The sequence below is a fragment of the Carassius carassius genome, chromosome 7 (genome assembly GCF_963082965.1).
Source record: "Carassius carassius chromosome 7, fCarCar2.1, whole genome shotgun sequence".
In the NCBI taxonomy this organism is placed as follows: Eukaryota; Metazoa; Chordata; class Actinopteri; order Cypriniformes; family Cyprinidae; genus Carassius; species Carassius carassius.
Window position 1 is genome coordinate 38,913,615 of NC_081761.1, and position 13,634 is coordinate 38,927,248.

Consider the following 13,634-nt stretch of genomic DNA (forward strand, 5'->3'; position numbering starts at 1 on the left):
CTCAGCTCCTTTGATCTATGTGTGTGGTTCTTTAAACGTGAATGAATGACTCCCTGACACATCAAAGTGTCACCTTCACTTCCTCTCTTATCTGTTTATTTGAGCGGAAACAGTAACCATGGTAACGCACAGTTGATTGATCATGTGACACAGCGTTAATTTTACTAGAGAGAATTGCAGAGTCAGTGCTTACACAGAGTTACTTAGCAACACGCAACGATTATAATCAGAACTGTTTTTGCCTCATTAAATATTCATAAGCTTCATACAGTCACTGTGACATTCCTGCAGTGTTCCGCTTGAGATGCTTAATAAGACATCACAGTACACAGAGTTGTTAAAGCCGCTCGCAGGTGTCAACGAGTTGATTTTTAATGTGATTATCAGTTTGTTCCAGGTGGAAACCGAAGTCACTCCACCTATTCTATAGGAAACGCTCCCAAAACACATAATCGGTAACTTCCTGCCCAGACACAGTGAATAAAAGGGAAATAATACTTCCACTTCCTCTCATGCCCTCCTCATTGAACACCAGCTACTTACTACAGGGCAAAAGTTTGGGGTCAGTAAGAATTTTTTTTTCAAGAAATTGAGCTTTTTAATAAGAAAAGCCACATTAAATGTATCCAAAATATCAGTTCAGAAATGTAGAATGTAACAAAATATTTATTTTTCAAATAAACGTTGTTCTTTTGAACATGCATCACTGTTTCCCCAATCATCAATAATAATAATCAGAAATGTTTTTGAGCAGTAAATCATCATATTTTCATGATTTCTGAAGATCATGTGACACTGAAGACTGAAGGAATGATGCTGAAAATACAGCTGTGAGCACAGGAATAAATTACAGTTTAACACAGATTCACATAGAAAACAGTTTTTTTACATTATAATAATATTTCACTTTTTTTACTGTATTTTTTAATCAAATAAATGCCTCCTTGATGAGCAGAAGAGATCTTTTTAGTCATTCATTGGTATGTGTGCTCTAGATAAACATCCTCATTAAATTTCCTGGAAGTGCAAAACATTTTTAGGAGCAGGATTTGGGTCAGTGTAATTAAATTCATATAAAAAATAAAACTGTTATTAAGAGTGACATGTCCTTATTTAGAGTTAAACGTGTGTGTGAGCAGAATAACAGTGTCTTATTTGACTAATGCAGTAAATATTTATGTTAAAAAAGGCTTTGCCACATTATAGCTAAAAGGCTCAGAGAGAATTAAAGTTAAGCGTTCGGCCCACCCTGCAGTCATTCCTCTGTCTCTATGTCTCTTGAAAAAGTGAGGGGGCTGGATTTCAGATGAGCAGATGTTTCCTCTCCAGCAGTTTTGACAGATTGCATGCATGTGTGCTTCTTTTGAGAGAGGGAATTAACACATAATCAATTCAAGACAAGACCTTTAATATTTTCGGGGAGTGAGTGAACAAATGAATGCACATATCAGCAGAAAGCACTGCCAGTGTCATATCTGAGGGGCGGACGTGTGATTGAGTGGGAAGAGATAGAAGTAGAGAACATAGACAAGAGACTGAGATAAAGATGATGCTGACATGACCTTTGAGCAGGAAGTGATTAATGTTAGGACTCTGACCCAGCGGAAAACGTCATTTCTCAGGCGCCAGTCGACGGTGAGTTATTGAGATGCTTGCTTCAATTAACTGGTTCAGACTGAGCTGCTGCTACCGTCTAGTGTTTAGATGCTTTATTTGTGTGTTCAAGTTGTTTAAATTCGATCCATCTGGGGTTTTTTAACTGATGTTCAGCTGTCTGTGTTGGTTTTTTATGGCTGTCAATGTTGCCATCTATTGGTGATCACGTGAAAATACACACACACATTTTTTGGGGGGGACTCTCCAAAGGCGTAATGGTTGTTATACTGTACACACTGTATTTTCTCTCGCCCCAAAAAATAAACTTACCCCTCGCAGAAAACTTCTGCATTTTTAGATTTTCAAAACACTTCATTTTGTTATGATTTATAAACTTGTTTCCTCATTGGGGCCTAAAAAATCTCCCCACAAGGACAAGAATTTTGGATATTGCCATCTTTGTGGGAATGTTTTGTCCCTAGAGTTTAACAGGACACTAATACACACACACACACCTACACACACACACACACACACTCCACAACGTATTTTATGCAACAAATGTAAAATATATAAAATCACTCCAAAGATGAAATAAAAATAAAAAAAATAAAATGTACAGTTTTTATCTCCATTGCTAACACACTATAACTGAATCATTTGGCCCAATTTTCCAAAGCATTCATAAAACATAGGCCTATGTCAATAAAAGGAATCATTTGTAATGAAAATGTTTGTGGAAATCCAATGAAAAATGGACCTTTATTTGTATGGTTTTTCTCGATTGCTAACACACAATTCATGAAACAAATAAACTGTAAACACAATATCAAAACTACACACCAACTTGTACAAACTTCCAGGTCAAAATCAATTAGTTTAGTCATAAACACATTATCTTTTGTCAGACTCAAACTTTGGCCTCAGATGACACACAAACCTGTCAAAGTGATCTTACTATTACAACAATGATGGTCTCGTCATTGTTTTCATTGCTAGAGTTGTCATTATTGCATCATTGTTGTTTTTGTTTGTTTAGTGTTGTTTAAGCAGAATTAATAATTTAAAAAAAAACTTAAAATTGAAAGTAGATTACATCTGGTCTGGGTTATTTTTTTTTTTTTTTTGTCATGTCGGTGAGGTCATCTAATTTGTAACTTTCTTAATATAAGAATGGGGAAGGAGTTTATAAGATTTTTTTTTCTTTATCCTACTACTGTTCTTCTTGTCATGGAATGTATTTTTGTTGTGTTTGTTGGATTGTTGTTGTGGCATTTCATGTTACATTACCATGAAAAGAGAATACATAAATAAATGTAAATGAAAGTGGTCAAATACACACACTACTTCAATGTCTGTGTGATCAAATCAAAACATTGTTACAAAAACCTCCTTTTGTGAAACAGGAATCCTTTTGCTAGTCAATGACCGTTGCAGCATACAAAATAAATAGAAGGGTGCAGATACAGTAAAATTCAGCAATAAACAAAACCAAACAACTGAATATACAGTAAAAACACATTGGAAAATACAGTCAGTTACGGTAAGTAAATAAATAAATACAGCATCCATTGCAAGTTGCAAGACAGCATTTGTTATATCCATATTCTTTAGTCTTCTGATAGACTTTCTCTGCTCTTTCTAGACAGTCAACTCTGTTCATTTTGTGATTCTTGAGGTATTATATTGTGTATCCCTGTTGAATGAGAACGTGGTTAAATCTGTGCAAAATGATGCTGAAAACTGAGCAAACTGGAGCATGTGTGTGTCACGGCTTACGCTGCTGGAAGGAACACGAAGCCGAGGGATAAACGAAACAAGGATTTATTAACTCAAACATAGGCATGGTAAGTAGCAAAATAACAGGTGGCAAGAGGCAAGTGGCAAGTAACAGGTGACAAGTGGACAAGTAGACAAGTAGACATTTAGATGAGTAGACCCGACAAAACAGAAGTGAAAGGACAAGGCTTTTATAGAAGGGATAATAGGGGAAACACAGGTGGATGGCATGACTAAATTAACAGGGACATGGAACACATGGGGAAATGACTAGACACACCTGGGAACTAATCAAAACCACTCACGGAAGACAGAAACTGGGTCACAGGGGAAAAAACACACAAAATAAGTCCAGGTGTGTGACAGTACTCCCCCCTCCCGGTAGGTGCGTCCTCGCACCATAGAAACAACAAAGGGAGGCGTGGGTGGGAACTTGGGAGGAGGTTCCGGTGGAGGACAGCCTCCCAGGAGGGGGCCAGCAGACAGGGACTACAGAGGAAGGAGCCAGGGAGGAGATGACGGAGGGAGGAGCCAGGGAGGAGACAGGAAGGATGTGAAGCAGGAGGTACCCAGCAGGACCCAGGCCACAGCCATAACGGCCCAAGGTGGGGCCGACGGTGGAAGGAGCCATGGAGGAGGAATGGTCACTGACTCCAGGGACTCGACCCACGGCAACGGAGCAAGTGGAGGAGGAGCCAGAGGCGGAGACAGAGAGCCGAAGAGCCAGGGTGACGGGGAGGAGCCGGAGGTCCTAGGCGGAACAGATGGCTCTGGTGACTGACGCGGCGATGTGGATCCGGAAGGCCGCGGTGAGGCCAGAGTGACCGAGGACTGAGGTGTAGCCGAGGGGATGAAGGAGCCTGACGGAGCCGGAGGGACGGAGGGATGAGGCGAAGCCGGAGGAGTGGAGTCCCGAGGCATAGGATGGACGACGCCAGACCAAGGCGGAGCCGGAGGGACGAGGGAGCCAGGCAGAGCCTGCAGACTGCCGGGCCACGGCGGAGAGGAAGGAGCCATGGTGGAGCCGACGGGTCAACGGGCCGAGGCGGAGTCCAGGCCTCAGAGGCTGGAGGCGGAGGTGAGGGAGACGCCGACCAAGGCGTCGCTGGAGGATGGCGGTCCCGCTGAGCTCGCACCACAATGATGGTAGGCTGAGGGCGAGCAGAGGGGCAGCCAGACGACAGCGGAGGAGGAGGCAGGAGTGGGTGGGAGGGTGGGAATTTTGGAGGAGCAGGCATTGGAGTAAGCTCTGGGGCTGGAGCCCTTCCTGGGCTTAACGGAGGATCAGGAGCCCGTCCTGGGCTTAACGGAAGATCAGGAGCCCGTCCTGGGCTTAACGGGGGTTCAGGAGCCCGTCCTGGGCTTAACGGGGGTTCAGGAGCCCGTCCTGGGCTTAACGGGGGTTCAGGAGCCCGTCCTGGGCTTAACGGGGGTTCAGGAGCCCGTCCTGGGCTTAACAGGGGATCAGGAGCCCGTCCTGGGCTTAACGGAAGATCAGGAGCCCTTCCTGGGCTTAACGGAGGATCAGGAGCCCGTCCTGGGCTTAACGGAGGATCAGGAGCCCGTCCTGGGCTTAACGGAGGATCAGGAGCCCGTCCTGGGCTTAACGGAGGATCAGGAGCCCGTCCTGGGCTTAACGGGGAATCAGGAGCCCTTCTTGGGCTAAACAGAGGATCAGGAGCCCGTCCTGGGCTTACAGGAGGATCAGGAGCCCGTCCTGGGCTTAACGGGGGAACAGGAGCCCGTCCTGGGCTTAACGGGGGAACAGGAGCCCGTCCTGGGCTTAACGGGGGAACAGGAGCCCGTCCTGGGCTTAACAGAGGATCAGGAGCCCATCCTGGGCTTACAGGAGGATCAGGAGCCCGTCCTGGGCTTAACGGAAGATCAGGAGCCCTTCCTGGGCTTAACAGAGGATCTGGCATAGGTGAATTGGAACCCCCCTCATTTTGACCCATTTGGCGCTCCATATTTTGCTCCCTCGTGGTGGGCAGTGTCGCCGGCTCTCGCACCTGGTCTGACGGGATGCTCTCTGGCTCTCCGTCATCGGTGGGCTCGGGCTTATGCCTCGTACCGTGGGGAGATTGTAGGCTGGGCTCTGGGTCCAGAGTGGACCTGGCGAGATCCTCCATTGGGCCGACCGTGAGAGGGGACCCATTTCTCACCAGATTCCACTCTATAAATGCGGCGAAATCCTCCCGAGGACCATCTTCGGGCGACAACGCTCTGCACCTAGGGTTCAGGCTGGCGTGATAAAAGGTGCAGAGCGCGTGGTCCGGGTAGCTGGTGGCATTAGCTAGCCAGAGAAACCGTCTGGTATGGTCCTCGAGAGACAGTCCCTCCTGCTCCAGCAGGAGGAGGAGGTATTCGGGGCGATAGAGGGGATCCATGAAACACTACGGAAAGAAAAAAGACTGTGAAAAAAAACGGAAAACAAAACGGAGGGAAAACACGCAGTTTTTAACTTTTTCAGGTCGGGTCTTCTGTCACGGCTTACGCTGCTGGAAGGAACACGAAGCCGAGGGATAAACGAAACAAGGATTTATTAACTCAAACATAGGCATGGTAAGTAGCAAAATAACAGGTGGCAAGAGGCAAGTGGCAAGTAACAGGTGACAAGTAGACAAGTTGACATTTAGACGAGTAGACCCGACAAAACAGAAGTGAAAGGACAAGGCTTTTATAGAAGGGATAATTGGGGAAACACAGGTGGATGGCATGACTAAATTAACAGGGACATGGAACACATGGGGAAATGACTAGACACACCTGGGAACTAATCAAAACCACTCACGGAAGACAGAAACTGGGTCACAGGGGAAAAAACACACAAAATAAGTCCAGGTGTGTGACAGTGTAAAAGCAGGTGAAATGTCTTTGTTTGGGGAACTGTATGAATGGTTTGGAAAACTGTTCCAAATAATCAGCTATTAAGTAAGGAAATGACATTTAGCGTTTAGATTCATGAATCAAAAGAAATAGCGAAGAACAGCATTTATTTCCAATACAAATAAAAACGTTATCTCTATCAACTTTAAGTTTATACATAAAATATTAGACCAGGATTATGTGTGTGCATGCAAACAAAAAAAGTTTTTTTTTTTAATCGAAATCATATATTTACACATTTGTACACTGTGCTCCTCTGATTCTGCGCGCGTTTTCTTCATAGAAAACCGCGTAGTCGCGTAATTCAAAATTAACGGTCATTTCTACTTAATGTACCGACTGACTATCGATGTCTTTATTTAATAATTAAGACAGTATATCCGTCTCTTGGCCAGGCCACCGAGATACACTGGTATTTTTAATGAGAGAAATTTTCAATAAATGAATAAATGTTTGGTGCAGCCCTTCACACCCCTCGGAGCGTCTTCTTTTCATCTCGATCGCTGGTACTGTAGGAGGCGCTGTAACTTTCTTTTGTTCTTCGTTAAAACCACTGAAGGAGCAGTCCGACGGTAAGTGTTTAGTCTGTTTTACAGTAACGTTATTCCTTTTGGCTGAGTATGTGCTCGTTGTTTTGTCTGTAGTGTTCTAATGAGCTTGAATGAAGCTTTTAATCGCCCGATAGCTTTAGGAAAAATAACCGTAGGCTAACCATAACATGTCCTGTTGTTGCAATTCAGTTACCAGGTTTTAACCATTATATTTGTAGTGAACAACTGCTTTTATACTAACACAATTCTCAAAACTAGACACTAAAATTAGTAGAAATCAGTTCAGATATTCAGAAATCAGAATATCTGAAGCATATATTTGATAATATTCCTGCTCTGTGCTGGCTCAATGTTGTAATGATACAAACAATCTTCTATGTAGTTCAGCTCTTGTTCAATTATTTTGAGTTTAATTCAGAGTCAGTCCATTTTAAATTCGTATGATATTAACTATGTTGTGTTTGTGTTCAGATGTTGAGCATGAAAGCGCAGGTGGATGTGGTCTGCTGTAAATCAGTAGGAACTGATCTGTCCATGCTGGATATTGAGGATTTCATCACAGAAATCTGTCAGCTGAAGAAAGAGGTGGCTTCACTGGAGGCAAAGCTGAGAGAAAGAGGAGACAAACTGAACAGAGAGGTTTGAACAGATCTTCATTTCATCTTTAGCTGCTAATATGGACTGATTGTTGTGTGAATCAATGTCTTATTGTTAATCATACTCTCACTAGATATATTACTGATTGTGTTTGTCAGGATGTGGAGCAGGTTTGGGTGCGTGAGACTGATGGGACAGAAGCTCAGGATTCAGTCTGGAGCGTCAGAGATCAGAGATCCAGAGACACACAGGACTCAGAGCTCAGCCTCACTTTACTCTGTTATACTGACGCTCAGGATCATGAATCCACTGATCAAACCTCTGACTGTAACGCTGGAGAACAGCAGATGCTGCAGACGCCGCTGAAGATGTGCTCCGTCAAACTGGTGGACTGCAGGAACCTGATCGAGAGCAGAGGAGAAGAAACCACCGTAAAGGAAGAACCAAACTCTGTAAAGGAAGAACAAGACACTGATGAGGAAGAGGAGGTTTATGAAGATCAGAATAATGATGAGGATGATGACTTTGTTCCTTCAGGTGTGTTTCTTCCTTTTATGACCAGATATACTGAATTAACAGAATTGGTATTAAACCCCCTTAATTGGATACTCCACCCCAAAATGTTTACATTTTTTCATTAATCACAATCATGTTGTTTCAAACCTGTAAAAGCTTAGTTTGTCCTCGGAACACAATTTAAGATATTTTGGATGAAAACCGGGAGGCTTCTGTTTGTCCCATAAACTACCAAGAAAAATACACTGTCAAGGTCCAGAAAAGTATGAAAATAATTGTCAGAATAGTCCATCTGCCATCAGTGGTTCAACCATAACGCCATGAAGTAACGAAAATACTTTTTGAATGCGAAGAAAACAAAAATAATGACTTTATTCAACAATTTGTCTCCACTGTGTCTCTGCATCACCGCAGTGCGATTTAGGGGAATATGAGCTGAATGCCCACAGTGCACGCTCTTCTGTGTCAAGCCTAAAGCATCAAGCTTTGCCTGTTATTGTTTTGAAAATGCGACCTCTAGCAGCAAAAACTTACATATTGTGCCTTTAACTGTTACATTTATTTCAAAATATTACTAATAAATCTTAATCTAATCATGACAAACTATATGTAGTTGGAAAGGTCTAATACTCCTAAATAGATATTTAACATGGAAATGGTGCTTTAAAATCTTTTAGCAGACTCCTCCCCCTTATGACGCTTTTCCACTGCATGGTACGACTCTGCTCAGCTCGGTTTGGTCAGTTTAGTACGGCCTTAGAGTAGGCGGGATTATTCACGTATCATTATAGTTGCGCCGCCTCTACTGCCGTGACTCCTGAAAATAAATTTCATTCCGTGTCGCCACATCCAGCTCTCTGCTCTCAATGAAAGGAACGTATGTACTACCTCAACAAACAACGAAACCTGGTTGTTAAAAGAAGGTGCGAAAAAGGTTGCAAAAAAAAATGCAAGAGTGATTTACATTTTAAGTCAATGCAAAGACGCGAATAGACAACCTGCGGAACGATTCGCACAAATGATGCCACACGAATTTAGTGTTTTGGGCGTTTTGACCTGCGAAACACAAGAGTTGAAAAATCTGAAATTTGGTGAAATTTCGCACCACGTTAACCAGTCAGGAGCTTACTATAGTAGTGACGTGATTACCGCGAGTGGAGAAATTTTTCAGCTTTCATTTCATGTTCAGCAAACACGCAAAGTTATAACTGTGAATGGGTGGATCGTGAGAATTTAAAAGAATAGCTCCTCCCAGAATGAACATTTTGTCATCATTTACTCACCTTTATGTCATTCCAGACCTGTATAACCTTCCTATGTTTAACACAAAAGATATTTTGAAAAATGTTGGGACCTGAACCACTTATGAGCACCATTGACTTCCATAGTAGTTTTTTTTTGTCCTTTTATGGAAGTCAATGGTGCTCATCAAATGTTCGGATCCCAGCATTTTTTTAAATATCTTCTTTTGTGTTCAACAGAAGAAAGAAATGCATACAGATTTGTAACAAGTTTGGGACGAGTAAATGGTGACAGAATTTTCATTCTGAAAAAGTGAACTACTCCTTTACCAACCAGACTCATCTGGGAAAGCATATACTGTCTAGACATTACATAGATTGCAAATATGATCTATTTACATATACTTATGTGTAATACAAGTCATGTTCATTGAATAATATTACATTACTCTTTGCTCCCCCATTAGCTTAATTTGGTTTAAATATATAGTGCTATTGAACTGAACTGAGAGCAGCTTCTGCTCTGCCTCAAACTGACTTCAACAATATAGGCCCGTCAGGAGACGATTCCTGTTCAAGGGCTCTCATATGTTTACATATACATAATTTTGCATTAACATAGCCGATACATTTCTGGTAATGCTCATGCGTTAACTGAGAACATACTTGTCTGAACTGCTGCTGCTCAAATGCGGTTAATCCTGAAAATGCTAGTGCAGTAATGCATATTTTTGTTCCAAACACTGAATTAAATTTGGCTGGAATTTATCATTTTCACGATTAATAGGAATACAGATTTTGTGTCAAACCTAGCTACCACCCCTCAATATGCTCTTTGCCACTCCAATTATAAAATACTGAATAGCATTTGTTGTGAATTCTGGCAATCTGAGGAACCGAGAACATTATATTTTATTCAAATGTTGTTCCTTTCAGATGACAACGCTTGTTCATCTTCTGATGGAGAAACTGCCTCCACTTCCAAAGAGCAATGGACAGTGACAGACTGTGGAGAAACATTGAGCAAGCATGGTCATTTAGCAACACAGGAGATAAAGTACACAAAGCAGAAAGACTTCAGCTGCAACATATGCAACATCAGTTTTCCAACCTTCAAAGAGAAGAGACTTCATTCAAAAGAGCACAGCGTGAAGAAGGAGTTTCGCTGTGAACAGTGCGGGAAGGATTTTTTCACCACTCCTTATAATATGAAAGCTCATATAAAGACACACGAAGAAAAGTCTCTTCAGTGCAACGAATGCAACAAGTTTTTCCGCAATAAACGAGATCTTTCAAGTCATATGAGAATTCACACGGGTGAAAAACCGTACAAGTGCCCTCAATGTGAGAAGAGCTTCAGGCAGACATATCATCTGAAGAGACATCTACTCACGCACAGCAATGAGAGACCGCATCAGTGCAATGAATGTGGAAAAACTTTTAGAAGCTTAGCTTCATTAAATGTACACCAAAAAATGCACTCTGATGACAAACCGTATCAGTGCCCTCACTGTGAGAAGAGCTTCAAATATGGAATCAGTCTGAAGAACCATGTGTTAATGCACAAAAATGAAAGACCGTTTCAGTGCAGTGAATGTGGGAAAACTTTTACAAACTCAGCTTCTCTAAAGTTACACCGAAAAATGCACTCTGATGACAAACCGTTTCAGTGTTCACACTGTGAGAAACGTTTCTATCATACGACTCACAGAAAATCGCATGAGCGGACTCACACCGGAGAGAAACCATACCTGTGCTCTGACTGCGGGAAGAGCTTCGCTAGTTCATTTGCTTTCAAAATTCATCAGAGAAGTCACACGGGAGAAAGACCTTATCCCTGTAGTGATTGTGGGAAGAGTTTCTATAAGCTAAATGATGTAAAACTACACCAGAGGACTCATACAGGAGAAAAACCTTTTAAATGCTCACTTTGTGACAAGACTTTCGCCGTATCAACTTCCCTGAAGACCCATGAACGAATACATACAGGAGAGAAACCTTACTGCTGCTCCATCTGCGGAGAGAGATTCGCTTTTAAATGGAGCTTTCAGAGCCACAAGAAGAAGCACGCTGCTCCAGAATCATCATAGCTTCTTCAGGCAAACTGGCCACTTGGACGTTCTCGAGAAGTCCAGAACAGATGTCAATCCAGTTGATGGCCGTCGGCCTAAGAAAAAGTGTCCGATTAAGGAATGTTGATGGCCAACAAAAGGGGTTGCTAATGCAATCTATATTTGCTGATAAAAAAAATGAAACTTTCCCAAAGGAGAGTGCCTCATGTTGGCAAGCAAAAGATGTAAAGATAAAGGCAGTTGGGGAGAAGCTTAAAGGAAAAAAAGTGAAAAGTTACATCATGTTACCTTTGTTCGCCTCTCTCACTATACATGGCATGTAGCCTATAGCACTGTGGTAAAATCCCAGGACACCCCTAGCCTGAGCGTCCACTGCTATTTATCACTCTGCATCGTCTGGCATGAATATCCATTCATTCATAAAGAGACTGCAGCGATTCTACAACGGGTTAATTTTAGTTCATACAATAGGCTAATACATTTATTTCAGTCCTCGGTTGAAAAAAAAAATAATTGAAAGCTTTACGTAGTTTGTAATGGTTTTACTGATTGTAATGAAAATTGTATTGGTTTCAATGGAAACTGTAATAGCTCCTGTTGGTCTCTACTAGGGCTGTCAAAATTGCTCAAAAATGACGTTCGAATATTCCCTCTAAAAAAAACACGAATATTCGAACTATTCGAACATCTGGTTGCACATGTTGTCAATGACGCGCATTACGTCAATAACAGGACAAAATAATACAAAGAGACATAACTACTTGTATAGATAGTCTATTTAAGTTTAAACATATTTGACAATGTATTACCTACACAAAAACAAGGAAATCAACTAATGTCCAAGACTGCAGACCTCAAGCTCTCTCACCCTCACGTTCTCTGCGCATAACGGTTTAAATGAACAAACACATTTTGAGTGCTGATCAAGAGTTTTGTGCAAGCAATTTAAGGTCGCGGATCCATTGCTTGACAGAACTCCCCGAAACCTGCCCCATCCGCGATACTGATCGGTCTCATGTCCTTACAAATGAACGAAATTTATTTATCCGTTATGGACTCTTGTCGTGTTGCAGACAAAGAGCTTGTTGCGGGCGATGCAAAGTAACGTTAAGTGTCAAGACGTGACTGTACACTTTCCACACATTATGCAATGCTCATTTGGGTGCACATTTTTGAGATGTGACCTCATGTTACTAGTGGTCAAATGGTATGCTAACTGTATCTTAAATAGCTTGCATACAACTTTATCTCGCGGGTCAACAATTTTACCTCATTTTCTCTGCTGCGGTCGAGTTGGGCTCTGCACTTGCTGGCATCTTCCATGAAGACGCGTCAACTTTCAGCAGTGATGCTGTGCCAGACAGTGTGACTCCTGTGAGGCTGTGACCTGTCCCTGAACCCTCAGGTGCGCTAGCGCGCCCACTCGCAAAGCAGACAGCCACGCCTCTACTACCGCGGACGTTTTTTCCACTTTTTTTTTTTATTCGAATATTAATTTTCACCTTCGAAATTCGTTTTTTTTTAACTATTCGAATATATATTCGAATTTAGAATATTCGTTGACAGCCCTAGTCTCTACTGGTAATTGGTCGCCTTCTAATCATGGCTTTTGTTAAAGCCACTAAATTCTAATGTAATATGTCCCAAAACACACTTGAAGAAACCATTATTTAACGATTAAATGTTTATTGTTTGTAATGTTATTTGTAGTGGAAATCATTCAAATTTCTGTGATGGTTTCTATCGTTTTTGTCAGCGGGGCACCATGGGCTTTGTGATGTTATTTGACATAAATGCAATTTGATTGCTGTAATATTGTGAGATAGTATAGTGATTGTTTGTAGTTATGATGGACCTATTTGGGAGGAAATCCAGGGCCACTTTTTACTCCCAGTCCATCCCTCTTAATTCGTTTCAGTTGTAAATTCAGTTGTAGGTAGTTTTTTGTCAAATTAAAAAAACACAAAAAAACCCAAACAAAAAACAGTTATAGGAACATTATTTGTGGTTGTAAAAAAAATAAAAAAATAATCTAAACCAAGAATGTCAGTGTAAACGTGTAACTAATTGCAAATAAAAATGCAAGATTTATTATTTGTCTCTGATAGCATGTATTTGTAGTTGACTTTATTTCTTTTTTTATAGTAAAAGTACTAAATCATTAATATTGTGAAATGTTATTTCAGTACAAAATTTACTGTTTTATATTTGACTAAACATGATCCTTCATGAATCATTATAGGCTGTGCTGCTAGAAATTTGTGTTATAACAGTAAAATTATTGTCCTGCTGAATGAAGTGTGGAAATTGACATTCAGGATTCATGAATATCAACAAAAAGAGCAGAGAAAAGCCTTCATTTCAAATACAAATAAAAATGTTCTCTGTAATAACTC

General features: G+C 41.5%; 1 protein-coding gene across 1 annotated transcript; it reads left to right on the plus strand.

Moving 5' to 3' along the window:
• Window positions 1-1,557: 1,557 nt before the first annotated feature.
• On the plus strand, window positions 1,558-11,735 carry LOC132144316 (zinc finger protein ZFP2-like). Its single transcript, XM_059555094.1, has 4 exons — window positions 1,558-1,635; window positions 7,284-7,451; window positions 7,568-7,946; window positions 10,103-11,735. The coding sequence occupies exons 1-4, from the start codon at window positions 1,558-1,560 to the stop codon at window positions 11,254-11,256; spliced, it is 1,779 nt and encodes a 592-aa protein (XP_059411077.1). The 3' UTR covers window positions 11,257-11,735.
• Window positions 11,736-13,634: the final 1,899 nt, after the last annotated feature.